The 27442-nt window shown below is 33.2% G+C and overlaps 2 protein-coding genes and 1 long non-coding RNA gene across 4 annotated transcripts; 1 reads left to right on the top strand and 2 right to left on the bottom strand.

Annotated features, from left to right (window-relative positions):
- Window positions 1–3969: 3969 nt before the first annotated feature.
- On the bottom strand, window positions 3970–5309 carry LOC149400391 (uncharacterized). 2 transcript variants are annotated; one of them, XR_016296588.1, is made up of 4 exons: window positions 5123–5309; window positions 4954–5020; window positions 4540–4629; window positions 3970–3985 (listed from the first exon to the last, which is right to left on the bottom strand). It is a non-coding gene; the product is annotated as an uncharacterized LOC149400391 (long non-coding RNA). The 2 variants fall into 2 exon arrangements; XR_016296587.1 differs by lacking the exon at window positions 3970–3985 and having other exon boundaries at window positions 3992–4629.
- A 2615-nt stretch (window positions 5310–7924) lies between these two features.
- LOC149400390 (putative ribose-5-phosphate isomerase 3, chloroplastic) lies at window positions 7925–8438 on the bottom strand. Its single transcript, XM_089612617.1, has one exon. It carries the CDS (start codon window positions 8436–8438, stop codon window positions 8055–8057), a length of 384 nt encoding a protein of 127 aa, XP_089468743.1. The 3' UTR covers window positions 7925–8054.
- Window positions 8439–13976: 5538 nt separating this feature from the next.
- Window positions 13977–15189, top strand: CRF6 (cytokinin response factor 6). Its single transcript, XM_089612991.1, has one exon. It carries the CDS (start codon window positions 14116–14118, stop codon window positions 14935–14937), a length of 822 nt encoding a protein of 273 aa, XP_089469117.1. The 5' UTR covers window positions 13977–14115; the 3' UTR covers window positions 14938–15189.
- Window positions 15190–27442: the final 12253 nt, after the last annotated feature.

Below are 27442 nucleotides of genomic sequence, written 5' to 3'. Positions count from 1 at the left end.
CACGAAATTCCGGGAATTCGTGACATCTTTGTCACGAAAAAAATGGGAATTCGTGACTTTTATGTCACGAAAAATTGGAATTTCGTGACTTCTATGTCATGAAAAATTGGGATTTCGTGACTTATTTGTCACGAAAAATGGGGATTTCGTGACTTATTTGTCACGAAAAATTGAGATTTCGTGACTTTCCTGCCACGAAAAATTGGATACTTTGATGGAATTTAATGAGAAATCTCTCTTTTATTTTATTAAATACGTCTTAGGTGACCAATGATTGTTATAAATATAAAAATAAAAAATTGAAAAAATACATGGTAAGTCAAGCTCTAATGTGTTTTGTATTGTGAAGTGTTGCTGACATACATTCATTTTTTCATTTCATCATTTCAAATTAATGGAACAAAGTGTCAAGTAGTCTAAAACAAATGAACATAGGTGAATGAGATTTAATGGCATGTCGTTTTTCCCTCTAACTTCTCCTTAATGTGGGGATTTATTGATAACACATGTATTAGGATTGTTAGTCCTCCCAAATCCACTCATTTAATAGTTTAGAAGCAAGTTTATGAGGACCGAGATCAAAAGATCGAAAGAGAGCATGTTTCACGTAATTGGCTCGGATTTGGTGACTTCTCTGTCATGAAATTATGAGATTTCGTGACGTATTTGTCACGAAAAAATGGGAATTCGTGACTTTTATGTCACGAAAAATTGGAATTTCGTGACTTCTATGTCACGAAAAATGAGGATTTCGTGACTTTCCTGTCACGAGAAATGAGGATTTTGTGACTTATCTGTCACGAAACAAAACTTTTCAAATCAGGAAACTGTACGTTTTCGTAACATACCAAAATTTGAATCCAGAAAAAAGGAAAGAGAGGAAGTGAGATAGTCAAAATAAAATGAAAAAAATATATATTAAATGAAATATAAGGAATTGTAATTAAAAAGTAAAAGTAAGGATAAAATTGTAATTACATAATTCATTTTAAATTCATAAGTCCTATTTGTGACATTTTGAAAAAAAAGTCCAAAAAAGTCAAAACACTTTTTTTTACTCCTATTTAGAGCAATTTCCCTAAAGAGTATAGCGTTCATAGATTGCTGTAAAAAAAGTATAGCCTTCATAGAATGTTTTTGACAAATGGCTCCTTACACGAATATATTGATAAAAGTTATAAAAGCTTAGATTACAAAAATTAAGTTCAACTGAAAATTCAAACTCCTTAAAAAAGAAGATGAAAAGTGGATCGCAAACACTAACATAATACAAAAAGAATAGTGGGTTATAAGTGTTTTCAGTAACACGTATGATTATCTGTTGTCAATTTGTGTTCTATAGGACTTTTCCTAAATGGACACTCAAAGAAAACAAAACCATATCTCAAATTTAAGATTCACATATAAAGAATGTAATTTTAAACCACTAATAAAAAAATCAAGTGGTACAAAAACCAAATTCATGTATGGATTGTTAAAACATAGAACTAAAGAAAATTAAAAACAATAAAAAAAAACCCTATATTTGATACACTCGATCGGTGTTGGTGTGCACGACGAAGGCGGGCTCGTAGTGATGTGGATGACGATGACTTTGAGCTCCAGACGGCGACCGCTAAGAGTTAAGAATTTTCATATGATGACAAACTTGACGGAAATCAACAAAGACACAAAGAATAAAGAATTTTCTTATGATGACAAACTTGACGGAAATCAACAAAGACACAAAGAATAAAAAAGATAACACCTCCCATCCTAGTATGAGAGCCCTCTGATGGTTAGGAGTCTTAGGACCATTAGAGTCTCATGCCTCGAGGGAGACAACGATACTGAATTTCTTAAACCGTAATAATTTTTTGGGAGAGTGAGAGAGAGCGGCTAAGGTTTTTTTTTTTTTTTTTAATTGACTAGCATTCATAGAACATGATCGCTAGTAGATAATTTATTTTTTAATATAACGGCATAATTCGACTAGGTATGATTCGAGTTTCAATTTATCAGGCGCCTCATTATCATGGATGGATTGACTAACACAAGCTAAAACCGTTAATCCAAAATCTGCTCACACAAAGTTAAAACAAGTTTACTGTTCGCGCTGGAGTGTTTGCGAAAACATCCTTGCATTTTACTCATGAATCAATTTAATTGAGAGCTGCTGGTGAAATTCTCTTTTCCGGCTAGAGAGAACCTCATAAAAAAAGATCATATCAAATTCATCCACCAGTAAAAAAATATGAGTCAAACTAGGCCTTCTTCTAATGTGTAAAGTAAAGTGTACCTATTTAAGCTTAATGTGTAAAATATGAGTCAACATGGCATATATATATATATATATATATATATATATATTATATATATATAAAGGAGAACCCAAGATTCACTGTTCATCCAGACTCAATTTACTCAATTTACTGTTTTTTCTACAGTAACGAAATACCCTCTGATTGTATTCTTCATCGGCGGACGGTTCAAATTCTGGATGTGGATGTATATACTAAATGAACTCAAACATTAAATTGACAGTTTTGTCCTTTGAATTCTTAAAAATTACATTCATGCCATTAAGAGTAAAAAAAAAATTCTAAAAATTAGATTGTTGTGATGATTCTGGACTCTTCCAGAGGACGTCTTCTTCTGAAGACGCTGATTTCCGGAGTCAACTCGAAACTTCTGAGAATTTTTTATATATACATACATACAAAGCAGACATTACAATCTCCAATTAAATAAGCACATCAGACCATCCACAATCCATCTCTATTTTTCATCTCTATTTTACATATTTACATCAATGAACAATATATTTTATCTGCACTCCATCTCTATTTTACATCTTCTTTAAAGAATATTCTAAATATATCATCTCCCACTATATTTTTTTATAATTGAGTTTTAACCCATTATTATTTTTATAAATTGTAAATTTGACCAACACCAATAATTTTGTTCATATTAGTCCAAATACATAGATATTATTAATAATCTATCCGAAAATTAAAAAAAAAAATCATTAATTGCACAAATATGATAATATATTAATTGAAAATAGAGTACATTAATTAAAAAGAGAAAAAGGCAAAACTTAAGAGAAAATTGCACCAAGAGGCTTCAGCTAGTGAAAAATTAAAAAGAGAACGCGATGACGAACTAAAAGAGTTATTGAAACAGAGCAACGATCAAAAGCAAACACAATTAGAAGCTCAACAACAGCTGGAAATTGCACGTCGTCGCTTGGAAATGAAAGCGGAAGACATGGAGCTCAGAAAGAAAGATATGGAGATCAAAATCATGATACAAGACCCAAATTCTATTTCTGATCCACGCCGACGTGCTTATATTATTCAGGAACAAGCACGTATTACACAAAAAATATACGAAGAACAACTACAACAATCTGGTACTTCTAATTCCACGAATGTGTTTGAGACAATATTTGATAATATTGGAGGTTCCGGAAGTGATTTTCCGAGCTATTAGACTTTCATATAAGTCTAAGTAGTTTGGTTTTATTTATTGTGTCTAAAGTCTTTATTTATGCCTTAATCTTTTTTTTTTATGTAGTATTGTGACTTAAGTTTTTCAATTATGTAATTTTTAAATGTCTTGATGTTTTTTTAATCGTCTATGTAAAATATTGTGATTTCTATTGTAGTAATTTTATTTTCTTTTTTCAAGTATGAGTTGTTTTTTAATTAATAATTTTTAGAATACACTAATTTACAAATAAATACATAATACATATAAGTATTAAATTGTAGTTATAAATTAAATTTTGGGCTAATAATATAATTTTTAAAAGTTTGGGGTAAATATAGAGATGAAATAGTGCATCTCCATATTTGGAGACACACTATTGCATTCATCTCCATATTTGAAGAATGGAGAAAAAATTGAAGATGCATTGTGCATGCATCTCTATCTCTATCTCTATAGTAGAGATGCATTGTAGATGCTCTGAGTCCATTACCAATACTGCTCTTCCAACCTGCAAATATCATATCATCAGGTAATAGTCGAACCTCACTATAACAACTATTTTTTCTTGGTTTTTCAGTCTATATCAGTAACAATTTCCAAATACAAAGATCTATGAGTAATAATTTCATTTATTTATATTCTTAATCAATTGCCTGACTTTTGCTCCCTCCATTTTTAGTTCTGCAGCAGGTGACAATTAAGGCAAAGGATTGAACGCTTCTTTTATACAACTTATTTTAAACCTATTCTTGCTGCCCCAAAGATGATTGGATGTGTGGGTATAAAATCAACACCAAATTTAAACAAATTATAGTGAAAATTAGAGTGCTTACTATGAACTAAACGAGTATTGAAAATAAGGGTTTGGTAAGTAAATTTTAACTTGATCCCGATTCAGCTTCAGCTACATAGAGCTTACTATAGATAAACAAAATGCTTACACTGAATAATGGTAACGAATTAAAGGAAACAAAATTAAACTAGCGAAAACTATTAGAGTCTTAGGTTGGTGAATATCAGTATGAAATTAATCTTTCTACATTCTAAAAACTCAAAACTTACCTCAACAGCTGAAATGCCATTGTTTTTAAGAAGAACCAGCTGAAATGAAGAAATTAGGATGTGAGGATTTGCGTTGTTCCTTTCTCCAATCTGTTGAAGACTCAATTAAATACCAACTCTTATATATTAGTGCAGTGCAAACATTAAAACACAAAAGTAACAAATAAACCATTATAGCTCAAATGCGCAAGAAAATAGAGACCGAGAGAGAGAGAGAGAGAGAGAGAGAGAACAGGTAAAATAATTACTGAAAATGATATGGGATAAATTTTTTTTTTAAATCGGCTTAGGAAATGCATGAAGCTACTTAAAAAAATGAGTTCCCTTCCAAGAACAATCACGAAAACAAAGTATACAAAAGCCCCAAATATCCTAAATCGGACCAAAACAAAGAAATCAATGATTTTATTTTACCTTGATACGATATCCAGCAACCACGAGCTTAAAATCCTTCCTTCCGCCTTGAATCACTGTCGAGACCCTGAGAAAACATAAACCCCCAATCTATTCAAGCCCTCCAAAGAAATTCAAAAGGGAAAGAAGAACGAAGAGAAAGATCGAGATGAAGAAGAATTCAATCTACCACGCATGCGAGCTTCAACCACCTCCTTTTTCTTCTCCGGCTCACCCTCTCTCTCTTAGTCTCTCTCCAAAATTGTCTCTGTGATTTTTTTTTTTTTCCTTTTTTATCTCTGCGTTAATGAAGTGAACCAGGAAAAGTCGTGGGGTCTTGAAACAATTCCTTTGAAAATTATTTCTAGACCCTTCACTTTGCAGTTTGCACATAACCCTCAATAGCTTCTTCTATTATACATCTGTCATCCATTTGTATATATCTACTATACAATGTTAGTTGTAATTAAGAAAATTGTAAAATTTATATTAAATATCTATCTACAGTATAAAACGTTTCTTTTTAAGTGAGAAATTAACTTAAGGGGGAAAATTTGTATTATTATTATTATTTTTCAAATTAAAAAACTTTGACTTTCTTAAGCATACAAAATTACATTTTCACAAATTATTATCTTATCAACTTCTCAGTATTTTCTAATAGTCTTAATGGTTGGTCTCATATATAAATAATATTATATGATTTATTTATATATATATTATTGTAATTATTTCGACTAAATATTTATCATTGCAAGTCTTTAATTTAATCTACATATTTCAACAAATCTACTTATTATTTTTAATGATAAGAAATTAATAAATTATATGTTTAACTTATTATCATAAAAATGCAACAAGTATCTCGGCTCCGCTGCAACGCGCGGGTATCCCGCTTGTATATATATATATATATATATATATATATATATATATATATATATATATATATATATATATATATATATATATGTATGTGTGTACCTATTTAAGCTTAATGTGTAAAATATGAGTCAACATGGCATATATATATATATAAAATGGTATGAAGTAGTCAATTCAAACTATGATTTTTGCAAAATAGCCATAGTTTAGGTATAACAAAATAGCCAATTGAGAGTACAAATACCATTATACCCTTTGGTATATAAGCTTCAGCTTCCCTTTTGAGGCCTTCTCGCTCGATCGATCGATTTCCTTCAAAAATTTTCTATTTCCCGATTCAGTTTCCCTTTCGGCTTCAGAGGAGTTCAGAATCGCGTTCTTGCTCGTTGTTGGTGAATTGCTCGGATTTATGCTCGCGTTCCTCCAGTTTCGAATTGCTCGATTTTTTTCTCGATCGTCAATTTCAGTTTTGGCTTCTTTCTCGTCGTCGGCGAATTGCTCCGATTCTCGCGTTCCTTCTCCGAGTTTGCGTTGATTCTTAGTCGTCGGCGAATTCATCAACGAATTCCGACAACGATCTTCATTAATCCAGCTGAATTCAATGTGTTTTTGTTTTTGTTTTGTATTATGTGTTTATGAATTGGATTTCCAGGTTTCATTAAATTTAATCATGCCTCGATTAATATTTGGAATAGATTGACATGATTAATTTTGTTCATATATTCATGAGTTTAAGGTAGGATTAATTTTAATGCAGCCTGAATTAATCTTACTGATAGTGTCATATTTTTCTTGAATTATGTCAATGAAGTTCATTTGACGCTATTCGAGGTGGTCGACTTATTCCAGATGCGTCTATTTTGTAAACGAGAATCAGACCTCATTGGTTTATGCGTGTGATACAAGCGTTATCAAACCGCCTACGCTCAAGACTCTTCCCGGAAGGCCTCGGAAGAAGAGAATGCTCTTTGAATGATTTCATCTTGTTTATTTTAGTGTTTATGAATGTTTAGGCTGTGAAAACTGTTTGATATTGTAGTTTAATTCAAAATATTTGGAATAGATTGGCAGGATTAATTTTGTTCATATTTTCATGAGTTTAAGGCAGGATTAATTTTAATCCAGCCTGGATTAATCTTTCAATGAAATTAATCCAGGCTTCAGTAATATTAATCCATTGATTGATTTCGCACCAACAACAACAATAAGAAAAAATTAATTGATCCATGTTAATCTTTAATCAATAAGCTGATAAATTTCCACAATCTAATATCAATCCAGATTCGTTGATTAATCTACCCTTCATTAAATTTAATCCTAGGTTATAAAACTACAATCCACAATAACAAAATTCAAACAAGCTAAAGATTAACCACAACTTCTCTCGCCGAATCCACGATCCAGACCAACCCGAACCTCCGCGCCTTCGCCGGAGCCGGAACAGTTACCCTCCGATTCTCCTCCATGCGTCGTGGACGACGATCCCGGCGACGTGGAGAGGCGCGACGGTCTCGAGGACGGAGGCGCCGCTGGTGACGATGTCCTCGACGACGAGGTAGGTCTCTCCGGCGGAGAAGTGTCCCTCGATGGACTTGGCGATGCCGTAGTCCTTGACCTCCTTTCGGCGCATGAGCATTGGCACGGAGGAGGAGAGAGAGTCAGGGAGAATTAGGGTTCATAATAGCTTGAGAAGAATTAGGGTTCAGAACCGTTATTGGGCCGAGGGTATAATTGGGCTTTTTAGAAACTTGAGCTATTTTGCTCTTAGTTGGCAAACTATGACTATTTTGCAAGTTTAAGTTCTATCGGGTTATATATTAGGGTATGGACTTGAGGTTAAATACGACATCTTTTTTATTCTTTTTCCTTTTATTGAAAGTTACAATAAATATTTCTCATGATACATTTAGTATATAAGATCCGGACCAAGTATCCCATCCTATATGTGCAGATTGCCTTATATTTTTAAGGGTTATATAGCTAAATAGCCTCCTAAAAATATACAGTTTTGGATTTAGCCAACATTTGGTTAATTTCGTGTTAATAGCCAGCCCAATTTATTTACATAGATAAAAATACCAAAATAACCTCCCAACCGTCCCGCCCATTAACATGCTGAAAATAAAAAATTTAATACAAAATATTCTGATATAACCGCCCATTAATGTCATTAAGATCATTAATTAAGATCATTAAGAAAGAAGAAAGAAAAAAGAAGAAAGAGATCAATAAGATCATCAAAATATTCTGCAGAACTGAACCACCTCCACAGGCATCGCCAATCCGCTCCCTCCGAGCCCCGCCACGAGCTTGGTCTCGTCGGCGACGACGACGAACTTCTCCGACGCCGCCTCCACCATCTTCTCCCTGAGGAGAGCGCCGCCGCGGCCCTTGACAAGGTTCAGATCGGGATCGACCTCGTCGGCGCCGTCGATGGCGAGGTCGAGGCGGGGATGGTCGTCGAGGACGAAGAGCGGGATTCCGAGCGATCTGGCTTGCTCCTCCGTGCGCTTCGAGGTCGGGACGCCGATTATTTCGGAGAGCTCGCCGGAGGATAGGAGGGCGCCGAGCTTGGCGACGACGAAGGCGGCGGTGGAGCCGGTTCCGTGGCCGAGGATCATGCCAGACTTGACGTACTCGACGGCCTTGTCGGCGGCGAGCCTTTTGAGGTCGTCTTGGGTCGTCCGGGTGCGCAGGCTAAGGCGGAGCGACGGCGGCTCGATGAGCGAGATTGAACTGGACGCCATTTTCCCTGTTTTGTGTCCCTGTGAGAGAGGAGTTTTTTTTTATTTTTATTTTATTTAAATACAGTATGTTCGTGTAAATTGATAGCCTATTTACAGTATGTTTGTGTAAATAGAAATCATATTTACAGTATATTCGTGTAAATACGAAGCTTATTTACAGTATATTCACTGTAAATACAAAGCCTATTTACAGTGTATTCGTGTAAATAAACTGAAAAATTCTGGAAATATTTTGAGCACGAAAATTCTGGAAATTATGAATATATGGAAGAAAAAATAATATCAATGAATGAAGAATTAATTCGAAATTAATTACCTAATGAATTGCAACGAAAATAGAAACTAATTACCTAAAGTCAACGTTGAAAATTTCCAAATACATAACAATTAATGGCTGATATCTTTCAAAATCTGCTCAAAATTAAAATTTCAAATTTGAAAACTTCCCTATTCGATTTCAATATTTAATTCGAATTTTTTTTTAAAAAAAAATGCCTAATTAAAATAGCGTAAGGACAAAAAGGTAAAACTAAATCAATTAATAAGCTGCCACGTAAGCAAGATGGCTATTTACGGGAAATTAACGAAAAATTGACTAAAACCAAATTGCTAGTGTTTTAGATGGCTAAACAGCTAATTATTTGTATTTTTAATTAAAACATGATCTTTTGATGAAGCACAACCTAGAGAAAATATGATGAGTGACCATAAACCACACACAAACGCAAGAATAAACGGTAGTGAATATGCTATCGCACTTAATTTCACTGCAGTTCTACGTGTGAGGGAGACTAGTATTCTTCGCATATATCATTTTTTAAGGCCCTGGAGTCCAATTTAATTGGATATATATATATATATATATATATATATATATATAATGCATTTGAATCAAACTAAACCCAAAATCAAAATTTCATTCGAAATCAATTTTAATCGAATTTTCATATTTAACAATCGAATAACATGTCTTTGAATGTAATTCACATCGATATTTATATTATTGATTGGAAATCAAAACAATAATCTTGAAAACCCAAACTAGTAACAAACGACGAATGAAATGAATACCTATCTATGTAAACCAACTGCCTAGGTATTTTTTCTTCTCTCATATTTCATCTTTTCTCTCCGTAGGGAGAAAAAGCTCTCGTTTTTTATTTGATACCTGTCGAGGAAGTGAGACACTACACTCGGCGTTCTCCGACTTATAGGAAGATGGTATTTCCATCGTCTTATGTACACCATCAACATTGAAGCACTCAATGTCATTATCACCACTTTATCGCATCTCTCAGCACACGACGGATCTTTGTTCCGAAGGTAGAGATTCCTAGTCTCTTACCTCTCTTTTATCATCCGTTTCTTCATATATCGACGACGCTGGATTTTTTTTCCGCCGATGCCCTAGCCTTGCAGATCAAACACTTGGAGCGGTGTTTGGGTGGTCTCTCCCTCTCGGATCCAATCTCACCTTCAATGCTTCCATCTCCGACCCTCTTGATGGTATCGTCGCAGTTGTTCTTTCCTCCCGCCTCTGCCAATGCGTTGGTGGTGCTTGTTGTTTCTTGTAGTGAGGTTTTTTTTTCGTGAGGATGTTAGTTTTAGGATTAGTATCAAATTTTATTTCTCGAAAGTGTGTGTTTTACCCTTGAATGTTTTGGGTATTGACTAACTTAGTTTATCTTTTGCATATAGTTTTTTAATCTTTGTTGCTTTGTCCACTATATACTATGGTTGTTTTTGTGTTCTGAAGATGAATTAATCATATATCGGGTTCTTAGTTCGATTTTTTTTGTTGTTGGTATTTTGGTGGATCAAACACTCAAGCGTATTTCTCCATAATTGGTAGTCCCCGAGCATTTTGGTTTATATATTAACTTTTGATGGTTTTATGAGAGAGTCAATGAGTTGCGCCAATCTTAGTGTTTGTGTTACGTTTGTTGGAAGTTCACACGATATGCTTTCGTACGATTATAGTTTTAAATCATTGGAGCATCAATCTTCATTATTAAGAGATACTCTTATGTTATACTCATTTTCTATTAAAAAAAGCATCGAGCTATTTTTTTTTTTTTTTAAAAGAAGTACATATCTACGCTAGCTTAAGATGGCTACCGTGTATTCAAGGAATAGTGATATTTGGTGATATAGCTTAAGTGTTTTATTGTGTGATTTCTAATTTGTAAATCAGATTTATTTTATTAGTGAAAAACTATGTAGTCTTCTATAAAATTGTCATCGCATCACCAATGATTTTTCAGCGCAAGGATTTTTGGCTACTAATAGTTCACTATTCAAATTGTAAGCAACTATTTCAAAAATCATAAATTTCATCTTGTGATATTCTTGATCAAAATACTTACGATGACTTACGAACATATCGTGACAACTATTCCCGAGCAACAACATATCTATATATATCTTGATCTTACAAACGACTTCTCATGGTGCAAGAGCATGCACAAGATCTTAAGGATGTCATACCAATCATACAAATTGGTGGTCGAACAATTTAGCACAAAATTGGGTAATCAAACCTTCAATACTCTACCTTGATCCCCCCGAAAGCGGTAACCTTAAATAGTTTTCTTTGATATAAAAATAATAATTTTCTTATTAAATAAAAAATTTCTATATAGACGATTGGCTATTTTAGGCCGTGATAAGGTCTCTAGCCAGCTCGGTCCTCTTGACACCATTAATATCGTATTGGTGAGTTTTAACAAAATTACTTCATGAATTTTAAATAAACTTGTCACACTCATTTACCATGCGATTTCAAGTAGGTAATAAATGTAGTCAATCTGACTGACCAACGCAATTTCAATGCATTATCTTAATGTTATGTTTTATGAAGTTATGAATTTTTTGATCCAGCTTCATGATCTCCTAGTTGTAATAATACATCGCCCAAATTATTGAAAAATCAAATACGTTGATCCGTTTATTTGTATAGCTAGTTCTATACTCAACTGTATCAGCTAAATTTAAACCCGAAAACAAAAGAAACATACTTTTTCTCTCTCCTTTTTCTTTTCTCATTTCTAATTTTGAAGACATGAAGAATAAAACTATGATGCTTATTTTATTTACAAGTTCCTTCACCAGAGCCGTTACGATGAGCTCAAAACTTTGTACTGAAGCCAAGGCTAATCTATGGTCAAAAAGCAAGCACTGTAAATTGCTAAATGCTTGTAAAGAAGGATGATCAGTTTATATCAACCTGGAATGATTTTGATTCTAACCCCTTAAAGAAGAATAAAAAAAAAGAGAATAGGATAAAGATAAAGTCTATTAATTTGTATGATTCTGTCTGAGACTGAAAACAGTGCATATTCTACTAAAAAACAGACTAATTTGGAGTACATGTATATACAGAGGATAATGAATAAGCCCAAATGAAAAAGGGGAAATGAGATAGATATTTATTTTGAAGTTGGGAATTACAAAAGTACCACTAAAATTCCAAATTCCACCCTATTTTGTGGCATTTGCGCTTATAATTATGTTTTCTTTTATTATTTTTTTAAATTTAGTTTTTTCAGTTTGAAAAAACAACTAAGAAAACTCTAATAAAAATTTGATCAATGCATAAAATCTCCCAGTGTCTCGATTTCTCAAAAAAAAAAAAAAAGTTTACTACGGTATTCTTGAGATTGAAGTTGAAAATTTGGTGTTAGGAGTAATTTATTCAAATTAAAAAACCATAAACAATAACAAGTAAGATGAAGTAAATGTAAAAATAGTGATAAAGTGACATCAACAAGATGAGAGATTTTTTCGCATTTTACACCTAACTTCTGCTCTTTCAAAAGAAGAAGTCCGTTTCTATTTATTTGGACCTTTTTTTTTTATTCTTTTTCTTTTTTTTCGGAAAATGTTTATTTGTATTTACCATTTTTTGGTCCCTTTGTATTCTCATGGTTTTCCTTGATTAAGCTTTAATTCACGACGACGTCTTTCCATGTAAAGAATTTAAAGATACTAATTCAATTGAGCCTACTATTTAATCGGTCCCTACTAGCTTTAATTACTGTACTGGATCTTTGAAAATACTAATTTAATTAAATCTTAATTGATGTGTTTATTTGCTAATAACATGCGCTCTAAGAAATATAATCTGAGATGGATGCATGTCCAATTATTAGTATGTAGTTAAATTAATGTCTACGATTTTTCATAAATTAAAAAATGTACAAATTTTCTCTTCAAAATAAAACTCTCAGTTATATGATTATTTTGAGATATAAATTCTCATATGTAGTGTATTTTAATAAACTGTCATTAATTAAAATACATTATATTAATAAAAAATAATAAAGTTAAAACAATTTGACTTTATTTAATTTTAAAAAAAAATTAGTCATTCGATGGTATATTCATTAAAAAAAGGAATTTCATATTTTTTTGTACTTAATTACTTATATATGAGTTATGTATATATATATATATATATATATATATATATATATATATATATTCTTATATCCTGTATAAAAAAAATGAACTTATAACTTATATTCCTTCTCAAACAATTTCTACCACCAAATTGCGACTTTCGACGGTATTGGTTAAAAAAACTGATTAGCATATAATTGCGGGAAGATGTCACGTCAGAAATAAATAAAAAAATAAAAAAGAAACCAAACGATATTGGTATGTTTTATTATACTTATTGATCACGAAGGCATGCTAAAAGTTGCACATAATAAACGTTCTTTTTTTATATATATATTTATTCGAGTAATTGTTCTTTTGTATGATCTTTTATTTTTATTATATATAGGAAGTAATTAATTTCTATGATTTGGGATGCAATGCAAGTAAATCAGAATATTAGGTAAAATTATACGCATCATTTGGTAGGCACGAATAGCTGGGATGAACTTTGTAGGTACAAATGTATTCCTAAAATTTATTGCACCAAAGAATCTGTATAGCCCAATTCAATTCCTTGATCGACAAGCAAATATTCTAAGAACTATAATTGGAAATTAAAAACAAAATATGTGTATATATATTATAATTTTTATTTAGTCTTATTGAAAAGTATTTAAGAAGTCAAACATGACTGTGACGGAATGGTACCATTTAATTTAATCTTATTTTTTAATATTTGTCCTAGGTCACGTATTGTCACGTGCCCAGACGCCCAGAGTTACGAAACTGCAGAGAAATTTGCTAAGTTCACCCGCCGTTGAGAAACGAGGATTTTTTTTGCATGAAAGGCGTGTGTTGCTTGGGGTCCAAGAATAATATTTGTACACGTGTCATAATTCTAGAGGCCAATATATATGCGGCGAGTCGTTAGGAATCTCCGGTATTAACAGGAATCCCCTATTTCCCGAGATTATTGAACTTAATTAACACAGTCTCTCGTTATTTATTTTTAAGACTCTCTCTCTCTCTCTCTGTCATTTCTTTTTTGAAAACTCTCTCTGTCTCTCTCTCTAGCTATTTACTCTTTCGTTCCTGGCATTTTCCGTGAAAAAAAAAATCGCCTTTCTTTGTTTCTGGTTTTTCTCATGATTCGAAATCAGTGATAGAAATGGAATCACTAAAGTATACAGAGCACAAGACAGTGACGAACAAGCTCTTAAATTCCTCATCTTCGAAATGCGATTTCAGATTAATTCGAATCTCAGTGACCGACGAGAACGCAACAGACTCTTCCAGCGGCGAGGACGAAAACGACGACAAGAAAATAGCGAGAGTGAAACGCCACATCACCGAGGTCCGAATCGGCGGCCACCGTTCGAGGCAAAAGGCTCCGTCGGAGGAAGTGATCTCCGGCGTCGCAAAATTCCGCGGCGTTCGGCGGCGGCCGTGGGGGCGGTGGGCGGCGGAGATCCGGGACCCTATCCAGCGAGTGAGGGTTTGGCTCGGAACGTACGACACGGCCGAAGAGGCGGCGATGGTCTACGACAAGGCGGCGATTCGGCTCAAAGGTCCCGGAGCCGTAACCAATTTCGGTTCCGGTAAACCGGAACCGGTCGTCGTTGTCGATGAACTAGGCTCGCCGAACGACGTCGTTTTGCATTCGGACAACGACTCGTCGTGTCAGGTGGTGATAGCTTCGCCGACCTCAGTGTTACGGTTTGAGCCGGTAAATAGTGAGGGGGTAGAACCGGCTAAGCAGGTTGCCAGTTGTAGTAACAGTAGTACGACTAATTGGGCGGAGGGTTTCAGTTTAGACGACGAGTCGTTTTTTCCTTTCGAAAGTTTTCCAGCGATGCTTTTCGCCGATGAGGCGAGCTTGACGGTGGCGATTCCCGACGAAGACATCGGCGACGTTTTGGCGGACTTGGACACTGATTTTGGGTCTTTTAAATGGGACGTTGATAATTACTACACAGAATCAATGAATTAAGTATATATGAGATTTTGATCGATTAAGTGGTTTGGTTTTTTGAAACTCAAAAGGTTTGTGATTGTTGTTGAGTTCTTTATTTGCGTTTCTAATCTATGTAAATTCCGAGTTTCTGAAATGGAAAAAAGTAAAGTGTTTTCGAGTTTATGTTTTTTTGGGATAGTTTCATTTTTTTTTTTTTTTTTTTATTTCGAAGCAGGGGATAGTTTAATGTTTAGTCTCTATATCTTTTTCTCTTCCATAACTCTTTTTGTTTGGTCATATATTAATTCATGGTTAATATGACTTTAATGATATGAAATTTTCTTCTTCTTTATTTTTCTTTTTGCCTTTGCGCTAGCTGTGTATCAACTTGATATTTATGTTTTGAACTAGAAAAATAAAAAAGATTTTAATACTGTTTTCTATATGGTGGTGTTGTTGAGACTCAAAAGTCTGCCATGAACTCATTAAAGGCAGATTAAAAAAAAAAAATTAGTAAGCTTTCCATGTTCAACGGTGATCTCTTGAGAGCCACTAGAAAATTCCCATGTTTCCTCAGTTACATTCATTGATTCAGAGATCAAGTTTTTTTTTTTTTTTTTTTAACAATATGCTTGTAGTTATTTGAAAAAGAGTGGTGGATTTTAGTTAATGTGCTAAAAAGAAAGAGGAAGAGGATTACAATGCTTGTAGTTATTTGGTTATGTACTATACATATATATATATATTTTAATAGTACGGTTATGTACTATATATATATATAAGCTTGATTTCTCTTCAAAAACATTATTTTTATTTCACGTAGAATTAAGCGTAAATTGCTTTATAACTAGTAGCGTGAAATAGAAGCGAGCGAGCGAGAATTGATTTAGATTTTAGGGGAATCTTAAGCAGGAATGGATGTTGGTAATGATGAGGCATTATGTGTTTAGAGGAACATTATGGGATGAAATCTCACAAAAGGTGGGAGAGAGACAGTGTCACATGCCTCAACTAAAAGGCTGTCCAAATCATGTTTATATTGACCATCCTTGCTCCAACAACTTGTTCTTATGGCAAATACTAAGATGAATAGTTTCGTCCTTATACAGCGCATACTTTAGGGCTGTTTTTTTTTTTTTTTTTCCCCTTCTGAAAAGACACTGAATTTTTGTATGGTCTTAATTTATTTTCATATTGGTCATTTAAAAGGATTTCAAAAACTATATGCTCAATGTTTGCAGTTAAATTAATGTAGATTTTAATTACATAATTGGATATTTCATAAAATATATATGTTAGAATGGAGTTTTGGTTGTATGTTTCTTTGGTTTAATGAAATAACGACTGATATATTAATAAAATACACATTAATATTAGTATTTCTGTAAAACGTGCAATAAAATATGACTAGGAGTATGTGTTAAAAAAATAATTTAAAGAGGACCACAGACACAGTGCAAATAGTCCACGAATTGCAGTACCTATATCGATACTAAAAAAGAATAAAGTGTGATATACACTAACATGTTATTTACGGTTATAATATATTTCCCTTTATTTATCGATACGTGTTAATGGCTTAAAGCTTAAACCATTTTTATTTTTTATTTTTTATTTTTTTTATACAGGGCTCTTCAATGGAATAGCAGAAATTCATCCCCTTTACAAGTGGTTGAATTTTATCTTTCTTTCGGTTTAATGCTCATGTACTAAATCATGTAATTTTTGTCAATATTATCACATGCACTTGCACTGCTAATATATAATGTAATATTGACCAATAGTGCTACTTCTAAAAATAAAAATAAAAATAATAAAAAAGAATAGCGCATGAAAATTAAAAAACTTCTACATAAAGAAGATAAAAAATAGACAACAAACAGCCATAAATACAACAAAATAATTTGTCAGTTACCCGTCTATGCATGTAACTAGTCGTTATCATATTACTACACGAATCACGAGCGAAAACGCCGGTCTTCGCATATTGCAGATTGCGGTTTTAGGTGTCTTGCCCGACTGAGATCCACGCCCAAAGAAAACCATATTTAAATATGAGATTCATATATGAAAAAATATTCAAAATCACTCTGATTAAAGATCGAGCGGTACAAAAACTAGATCTAATAAATCTGGATTATTAATATGAAGAAGAAAATAAAGATAAAAAAATATTTTTCCTTATATCGAGGGTTCTCTAATGATCGAAATCACTAAAGTCTCCGTATCCCCGGGGAAGCAATGATACCAAAGATTGAACGCTTAAATATTGATTTTTTGAGAGAGAGCGCGGCTGCTAGCATTTGAGAGAGAAGGATTCCTCAATTTGGATCATTGCCTTAAACCAATATTTGGTGCCTAAATTTCTCTTACGAAATAATTTGATGGTGTACTAATACCAAAATACTTGATATTGTTGAGTTATTATTTTTTATTTTTTATACATTAATAAATTCGTAAAATAGAATACATTTTTTTTTGTGGTTGTTGGAGATATTTTACTACTAATTCAAAATTTGAGAATTTTGACCGGTTTAACAGTTTTAAATAGAGAAATTTCATTTGGTAGACCTAAAAACTATCAAAATATCAAGACTAGACTCATTAGTTTAATAATATCCGAAATTGGACTTTTGGACACTTTTCGGACAAAAATGCCCTTGTAAGTCCATATATGTATAAAAAGCATCGGATTTCATCGGATTTTGAACACAAATTTTGGGTTGAAGGTCATCAGAAAAATCCGATGAATCTCATCGGAGATCATCGGATTTCCGATGAAATCCGATGAAAATCGGGGCGTTGCCCCGAACCCCACGAGCTCAACGGTGAGCTCGACCACCGAAAGTTCTAATTCTAGTGCACCCAATTCGAAGGTGACAAGAATTGTGATGAAGATGATTTGAAAATGAGAGAGGAATATTGATTATTTGAATTTCAAGGGCATTTTTGTCCGAAAAAGTGTCCAAAAGTCCAATTTCAGATATTATTAAACTACTGAGTTTACAAAATGAAATTTTTCTTTAAATATTTGGTGCGCTTTTTAACAAATTTAGAGGCAAACATGTGAACTCTTATGCTAAAAATAACTAAAAGCATATTAAAACCTGTCATTATCTATGCATAGAATTGTGAAGCATAACATTACTGATTATATACACTTAAACAAATATTATCGGAGAAATTAATTTTTACCGCAAATATATCCATCATCTCTCGATATACTAATGCGATGTTAACCACTCGTCCAGCCCATAGGTAAAAAGACAAGATAATCAGAGTAAAAAACGAACATAAAAAGCTCACAGAGATAGACTATAGGTGTGTGTCTTAATTGCTATTTCTAGGCTATAATACCAAAGACATTTTTTTTCTTTACCTGCAAGTTTATTAGCTTTTGCATGTGCTACATAACTCAGCATTGGTTCTTGAATTTCCGGCCAATGACCCAAAAGAAGAGACTGTATATCTGAGCTTGTCGTTTTTCTTTCGGTCAAACTTCCACTATTGCCTTGGGTTTGGTTGGTAAGTTTCGTGTAAATGGAAAGTAAAAAGAAATTGCAAAGAGAAAGAATATCAAACGTGGAACAGCCTTTTGTCACTCCAGTAATCAAGACCCAGTACCAAAAAGCCTGTAAGAGGTTGTTAGTCACATACGGTAAATAAAATACTAGTACCATTATTATTATTATTATTATTTTAAGTAATAAATATATATTAGCTAGAAATAAGAGCAAAACTGGCCGATGGGGACGCCGATCCGATCGAAGGGCCCCGAAAAATGAGGTCATCAAGTTCCTGAGGAAATGGTATTTATTCTTTCAAATTTAATATTATCATTTAAATTTTAAAAAATCTAATACTAATAAATTGTTTATATTAACATATAGAATAGAGGCACGTGTCTTGATTTTACCAATATTATTATGGAGCGGAATGTTGAGAAAATGTTCGTAGTAAGAGGGCGGTAATTCGGGTTACGTGTCGTGTTCGTGCCGTATCTTATTCGTTTTCATGTATTTTTTGACAGATCTAGACACGACCCATTTATTAATCGTGTCTAGGAGCAAAACCCGAACACGACCCACTATTTTTTTGCCAAACCCAGACACAACCCACTAAGACTCATTTATTAATCTTGTCCTAATGAACCATGTAACCCACGAACCCACTTAGACCTACAGACCTATTTAGACCACTAAACCCATTTGTACACGCGATGAGAGAAGGCACAACGTCTCTGCTCTAGAGATTCCACGAAGCAAGTGGAAAGTTTTATTAATTGTTTGTTTTGGAAATATACAACTAACTCATTGTTCGATGTAAAGTCACTACAAGAATTCTCATATTTAGCAAGTGACGCGTGCAAATTAATAGCAACAATATAAGTAGTTGCCGGTTATAGATACCATTTACGAGTACTTTCCCATCTTTTGTAACTACATATGTAGTCTCTATTGGATTTCGGCCCACACAATTTAAAAAAAAAAAAAAAAACTCACTACTCCGAAATATGACTTACAATAATTATACCCCCGCTAATAGAACCATACCCGCGTTTTTTTCACTCCAAAAAACTGATTTGGGCTCTTCTCGCGATTTCTTCACCACTCCAAGGAAACTTATTTCGGCTCTTCTCTTTCGTTGTCGTCACGCTCAGACTCCCACACCATCGACCACCTCCCACCGCCTACTCCGCCATCTCCGACCGTCTCGGCCATCGGAATCGCGATGCCATGTTCTTGGAGAAGCTTTGTTCCCATCTCCGCGGGGGTAGAGTGAACTCGTTCTCCTCAATTGTCTTCGATCTCTCCCTTTTTCCGCAATTCTCAAATTAGTTTTTTCTGAATATGATTAAGCACGCTTTGGGGATTAATTTTTTAGAACACATTTAGGAGTTTTTATTATACAATTATTATATTTTTAGATGAAATATTAGGTGAATATGATTTGGCGACCTAATTCCGACTCTCACTCTGTCAACAAACCCGTCTCTGTCACCAGCCATTCTCAGGGTTTTATTTTTATTTTTTTATGTAGCATCTAATTTAGGGGATTGATTTAGTTCAGAACATAATTCTTAGATTTTTTTTTAATTATTTTTTGGGGATTATATGATTTTTAAGCAATTTTTGATGTGACGATTATCTCATTTGTAGGTGTTTTTTATTTTGGCAAATTTTTGTAAAGAGATTCAAGCACAACTGATTTTAACTTCGTTATCCAAACCAATACGCATGTAAGCTCTTCTTATGATATTATATATATATATATATATATATAGTGTTTTGCGTGTCTCTGATTGAATGGTTTTAGCCTATTCTTGTAGATTTTTGGGCATTATTTGACAATTGATAATTTAGCCTAACAAAGTTAGTGTAAAAAAAAACACAAAACATTATATAAATTTAGGGATTGATTTAGTTTAGAGCATAATTCTTGGTTTTTTTTGTTGGTCTTTTTGTTTGGAGATTATCTTATTTTTAAGCAAATTTTTATTTGAGGATTATCTAACTTGTAGGTGTTTTTATTTTGACAATTCTTTCCAAAGAGATTCAAGCACAATAGATTTGAACTTCATTATCCAAACTAACAAGCAGGTAAGCTCTTCTTCTCTGCTCATGATAGGATATATAAAAATTTATATAATGTTTTGTTTGTCTCTGATTGTGTATGATTGTAGCTTATTCTAGTAGATTTTTTAGTATCATATGACAATTGACAATTTAGCTTAACAGAGATTTAAGGGCAGTAAAAAAAACTTGGAGTTAAATATCATAAAAGATGTTATTAATGTTGAAGTAGTTATATAAAGCAAATAAATTGTTGACGTAAATAACGGATTTGAATTGTTTTATTGCCTCTAACACATGGTTTATTTTTATATATGAAGGCAATGTCGAAAATTTATTCACATAATCGTTTATGTGTGGCCGTTGAAAGTCGGCAAGGGTCCCAGTCGATTGCACAATATCGACATCGTTAGGTAATTTCTATAGCTATGTCTAAAAATTTGAAAATCAATTTTCTGTCCCTGTAAGCTTAATATATGCATATGATTATACTCTATATATACAAATATGTGATTGCACTTATGTCTTGCAATATTGACTTATGTTTATTATATTTTTTATGACTTCAAACATGTGTAATAGCGTAATAAGGAGACGAGAGAATGGCTAAGCCCAATCGATGCATGGAAGGATTTGCATTTTAAAGAATCGATGTGGACATCAACTGTTGCTTGCACATATTATGTAAGTTGTAAAATTGTTATTACTATGTACTTATGAAGTAAATCAGTTATAAGATATATCGTTTATTAGAATAATGTTCTTAATAGGTTTTAAGTTTTTTTAGGATCAAATGGACAAGGCTCGACAACAACGAGATGCTGATCCGGATGATCACACCACAGATGAAAAAATCATGCGTAAACTATTACACTCTGGCCGTAGGTACACCAAGGGAATCGGACCAAAAATACCAACAAAAATTCTTCTCCATACGCGTCGTGAGGGAGCCTCCACTTCATGTGCTACACCAACAAAAGAGGATCCAACTTACATGGTCGTTGTCGAGTGTCTAAAAAAGGTAATATCAACGGTGGACTAGATGGAAAAGTATTTGAATTCGATTGAGGGGGAAAATGATCATTAATTATGCCTAGGGATTATATTCTGATTTGGTAACTAGTTTGCTACATTTTTTAGTTAATTTTTTTTTCGATCTTGACGATTGCTGACTTACATTCTTATCTTTGCATTTAAAAAGATGTTCTTTTGTTATCATCTTTTTTACTTATTCTTAAACTTGGTTAGATCATATTTTATATCATATTTATATTTGAGATTTTTGGTGGTAATTGATTGATTTACTGTATTCTGTATAAGGTTGAATGAATATCACTATCACAGTACTAGCATCATTATATTAAAAAAAAAAAACCAAGCAACTACATTCGTACTTGCTTCAGCAAAGCGTGAGAAAGCTTATGCGACTACAAATGTAGTTGCCGGTGTACTCGCCATTGGTCTGTGGCGATTACATATGTGTGTTATCGCGATTACATTTATAGTTGCTAATACGGTTAAATTCTTGTAGTGAGTGGATACACTTCACTTATAATCTGTATATAATATTTATTCTTATAATTTAATTTTATAGTTGTTTTTAATATTTTAATTGGGTCATTATGGGTCTTGATCGTGTTTACCCATTAACAACTCATTTAATATTCGTGTCTAATTGTGTCCCAATGAGTTGTCGTGTTCGTGTCGTGTTCATCGGTTATTTAATCGTATTAATCGCGTTCGACACGGATGGACTCATATCCATTTAAGGTCGATCCAAACCCATTTACACCGTATCGTAACCGTGTCGCGTCTCGTGTACGGTCTCAAATTGCCACCCCTAAGTAAGATGGAGATTTTATATAACATTTTTGCTCATTGTCTCACACTATCTTATATGCTCTAAAAACATCCTGCTAGGCCAAAAGAATTTAATTGTATGGTTCGTAAAGCTGGTCAAGGTACGGTATTATACATAGCTAGGTTTTAATTTATAGTGGTTTTCAAGCGATGTTTAAACCGTTAACTAGCATTTAATATTGGTAATAGCGATAATATATGGTCTTTTTATTTTTTTAGGGAACTTTTTGTGTTTGGTAGTTAACTCAAAAAGTTTTTGTTTTCTGTTTTCTAATTTTTGTAGTTGTACTGAAAAACTGTTTTGTAGTTGTTTTCAAAAAGCTGTTTGGTACAGTTTTCATTTTTGTTTTTGAGAAAGTGAAAAAATTGAAAAAAGTGTTTGGTATAGTTTTCATTTTTGTTTTTGAAAGAATGAAAAGAGAAGATGAGGAGAAAGAGGAGAGAAGAAAAGAATTTTTTTTTCAAAAACACATTTTATTTGTTTTCAGTTTTCTTTACTTTTTTCCAAAACAACTTCAAAAATTTTTGAAATTTTTTTCCAAAAACTTAAACCAAACATGTTTTCAATTTTTGTTTTCAATTTTTTCAACTCAAAAACTAAAAAATTGTTTTTGAGAGGAATACCAAACATTTGGAAACCTAAAACCTTTGAATTTATACTATCCTCCATCGGGTAAGATCCTCTGTATTATATAACATATTACCATATATTTATGTTACTTTTCATATATATTTATATTACCTTTCGTATAAAACTTTGAGCTTTCACATACAATGGTACGTATACCTACACATATATATATTTACATAAAAAGTAAGGATTATTCTTATTCTATGACCTCCATAATGATTTTGGACCAAAATCAAATAAACCCAATTTAATCCTAACATATAACTACATAAATTGAGCTATTACATTTATATCCTTTCACTCTTTATAAGAAAATTAAAACCTTTTTCTTTTAATTTTATTACCTATATCAATTAATTTTATTTGGATTTAAAATTTGAAACCGTCCAAATCCCCTTTCTTTTCTTCTTCTTCGTCCAAACAAACCCACCGACCGAACAAACCAGGCTTCGGTCTCTCTATCTCCATTTCACTCACTATATCTCTCCATTTCGCTCTCTCTCACCGAAACCCTAAACAAACCCACCGTCCCTCTCTCTCACTCCAGTTCATCTTCTACATTTCTTCGGCCGAAACCCACCGCGTCTCTCTCTCTCTCTCTCTCTCTCTCTCTCTCTCTCTCTCTCTCTCTCTCTCTCTCTCTCTCTCTCTCTCTAATTCTTCTCCATTTCTTCGACAAAAACCACCCAAAATGAAAAACACCCCGACCACTATCGATGAACACCCCTTTCTCTTCTTCTTCTTTCCTTCACCTTCGTGTGCCATCTTCACCAGCCAGGCTCCTCCATTCACGCGCGCTCCAAGCTGAGGAAAACGAGTCTCGCCGCGAGCCACGGCGGCGCCGGAGCTAGGGAAAACGTCGGGGAAGAAGTGAGAACTCACCAAGGAAGGTTAATTTCGTGGATTGAGGTAAGAATTCCTCTTTCTCGGATTGAATTCCAAATGTAGGGTTTATGCTCAAATTTGGGGATTTTTCAATTCCGTGAGGATTCTGTGAAATTGGCTGGTGATATTTGATCTTTGGACTCCATTAGTGAGGATTATGTTGAGAATTTGAGGATTGCTTTCGGATTTCTTGTTTTGGATTCAATTTGGCCAAAATCATGATGAACTAGGTTTGGAATTTGGGGCTTTTGATTTCTGTGTAGGTTTTTTTTTTTTTTTTTTTTTTTTTTTTTTTTTTCTAGCTTATTTGGCCACCCTGCTGTTTTATAGCTTGTCTCTTTCTTTTCAATTTGCAGGTTCTTAAAAGCTAGAGATTTTAACACTGAGAAGACGACCCAAATGTGGGATGAAACGCTTGACTGGAGAAAGGAGTATGGAACGGATACGATTCTGGAGGTAAAGAGGCCAACTTTTACTGTACTATTGTTAAAGAAACTCTGAGGATTCGGTTATCGTGGGGCTTCGTATCTACTGACTGACAACTCTCTTGGATATGATATTATCGATAGGATTTCGAGTTTGAAGAGCTTGAAGAGGTCCTTCTGTACTACCCACAAGGGTATCACGGGGTCGATAAAGAAGGCAGGCCTGTTTACATTGAGAGGCTGGGAAAGGCTGTCCTTCTGTACTACCCTTCGTATCTGCTGTCATTTGAATGATTATAGTTTTATTTTGTTGAAGAAAAACCATGATTATGTTGTTGCGATGTTAATTATGTTACTAAACATGCATCTCTAACTCTTGGCGCCCAAATGTTTTTTTTATACAAAGTTGTTGTTTCCCAATTTTGATAACATGTGTTTGGTATTGACAGTAGCTAGTTTATTGACAGTAGCTAGTTTATTGATATCAATGTCAATAAACTATCTGGTTTATTTACATCAATGTCAATAAACCGGCAGGTTTGACATTGTTACTTCAACGTTATCATGTTTTCAGTTATTTTTTTGTCATTTAGGGTTGACATGTTTTCAATGAGGTCATCAAGAAATCAATGTCCGAGGAAGAGGACCATATATTTTATTGACATCATTGTTAATAAGACTGAGGTTTTATTGACATCGTTACTATAGTTTTATTGAGATCGTTGTCAATAAAATTGAGGTTTTATTGAGATCGTTGTCAATAAAATTGAGGTTTTATTGACATCATTGTCAATAAAACTGATATTTTTATTGACATCATTGTCAATAAAACCATCATTTTCAAGAAAACTTAGAGAAGTAAAAGAATTTCATATTCACAAAAGTCAACATCCATAATTATAAAGTATTACATCATATTCAGAATTACAAAATAGTTACAAAATTAAAACTTATTCAACGACTGCTTCTCTGAAACAAAGGAACAGGATCGTCACATGTCTTTCTATTGTGTCCTTCTTTGCTTAACTTCAACAGGAATGTCCCATGCTTTAGCACTGCCATGGGGTGAATGACACCTAAATAATAACTTCAACAGAAAAAGGTCTCACCTACAATGAACAAGTATTTATAGTTAGTTCTGGAAAAATAAGTAATTTTTGTTCTTTTTATTTATTTATAATAATGTCAATAAACATTGGAACTTATTGGTATTAATGTCATTAAAAAGTCACTGAGTTATAGAAAAATAATTAGTTCATGTTTTTTTTTATTCATATTAATGTCAATAAACATTGGAACTTATTGATATTAATGTCAATAAAAGGCACAGTGAGTTATTGAAAAATAATTAATTCATGTTCTTTTTTTATTCATATTAATGTCAATAAATATTGGAACTTATAGGTATTAATGTCAATAAAAAGTCACTATGAGTTATAGAAAAATAATTAATTCATGTTCTTTTTTTATTAATATTAATGTCAATAAACATTGGAACTTATTGGTATTAATGTCAATAAAAAGTCACTGTGAGTTATAGAAAAATAATTAATTAATGTCAATAAAAAGTCAGTGTAAGTTATTGAAAAATAATTGTGAGAAAGAACATATCACATTAGTATAGATCTTACCAACATTAAAGTAGAAAGAGCATGAAGGTTTAACCCATGTACAACTATGCTTGACATACACTAAAATATCACCCATTACTGCATAAAAGAGTGAAATCGGGATGTTAATTTCATATTTTAAACGTTTAAAATTCATTTATAAACATTTAAAATCATAAAAAAAAAAATTAAAAAACTGTGAAGATTTATTGACATTGATGTAAATACAATTGCATTTTTATTGACATTGATGTCAATAAATCTTCAAAGGATTTTCCCAGAACCATTGAAGATTTATTGACATTAATGTCAATAAAAATGCAACAATGTCAATAAATCTTCAACGATTCCCAGAAATTTTCAGAATTTTTTCCAGATTTTCCATGCTTCAAATAATCGTTCTTTCGTTGTTTTTTCAACTTCAAAGACCAATAAAAAGAGAGCGAACCTTCTTCCCTTGAGTTGAAGCCACTGAAAAACGAGTTGAAGACGAGAGAGAGAGAGAGAGAGAGAGAGAGAGAGATGAGTTGAACAGAAAAAAAAAATCGGGTCTAACCCGAGAGAGAGAGAGAGAGAGAGAGAGAGAGAGAGAGAGAGAGAGAGAGAGAAGAAGAGAGAGACTAGGAAATTCAAATACAAAAATAAAATAAAAAAATGAAATGTTAATAAAATTGAGGGTATTTTTGTACTTAAAGAAAATAGGTAGTCATAGAATAGGATTAAATTAGACTTATTTGATTTTGGTTCAAAATCATTATGGAGGTCATTGAATAGGAATAATCCCTAAAAAATAAAAATAGAACATTCACGGCCTGCGTGTGTGAGTGATAATAACGTGGCCCAATAGCACAATGTCTTCATAGCAATATAGGAAAAGGCCTTTGGTTGGTCGGTTAATACTTGTCCATGGTATCGTACTATCATTCTTAAAAAATATTGAGGTCATTTTTTTTTCTTCGAAACAAAGAAAACAAGCAATTATAAACAAAACGGTTTTTGTGGTTGCTAGCTTTGTCTATTATTTATTCCACACTAGTGTTAATGCCAAAAATATTATCATTATTTAGGATCTATATGACAAAATTTAAGGATCGCTGACTCCTCGTATTGATACTCTAGCTTCGTCGAAAAGTCAGTTTTTCGTCGCTTGTCACCTTAAAGACAAAAAATGAGAAGTGAGTTAATGGGACGTATAAAAATTTTCTCGACACGCTCTTTAGCATTCAATTTCACTCTGATTCTAACATGAGGTGGGGGTTGTTATGCCGCGATTAACAGAGGTCTTATTTAGTATAGTAAGGGAAGTTCGAGGTGAGAGAGATGCATAATTTTGTTTAGTTGAGAAAATTGATCTTTAGCCTGGATGAAATAAGCTATTAGAAATGGATAGGACACATCGGCCTTTGTATATTGTTAGACGTGCCCATGTTTGGAAGGGAGGGCTGACCTTTGAGGTGAAGGAAGGGTCAACCCTAATTGTCGGCCCTTGGCCTGAAGAGAGATTTGGCCCACGTGGAAGGCTCTTGCGTGTGAAGGGAGGATCATCCCTCGTGGCTG

Source organism: Urtica dioica, chromosome 4 (assembly GCF_054948205.1).
Source record: "Urtica dioica subsp. dioica isolate 48M chromosome 4, U.dioica_male_clone48M_v1_H2, whole genome shotgun sequence".
NCBI classification, from domain to species: domain Eukaryota; kingdom Viridiplantae; phylum Streptophyta; class Magnoliopsida; order Rosales; family Urticaceae; genus Urtica; species Urtica dioica.
Note: the sequence above shows the minus strand (reverse complement) of the source record. Positions and strands in the feature narration are given on the sequence as shown.

What these genes read in the sequence shown, in the direction of transcription:
- LOC149400390 (XM_089612617.1), bottom strand. Translation starts at nt 8,438, where the DNA reads ATGATCCTCGGCCACGGAACCGGCTCCACCGCCGCCTTCGTCGTCGCC.
- CRF6 (XM_089612991.1), top strand. Translation starts at nt 14,116, where the DNA reads ATGGAATCACTAAAGTATACAGAGCACAAGACAGTGACGAACAAGCTC.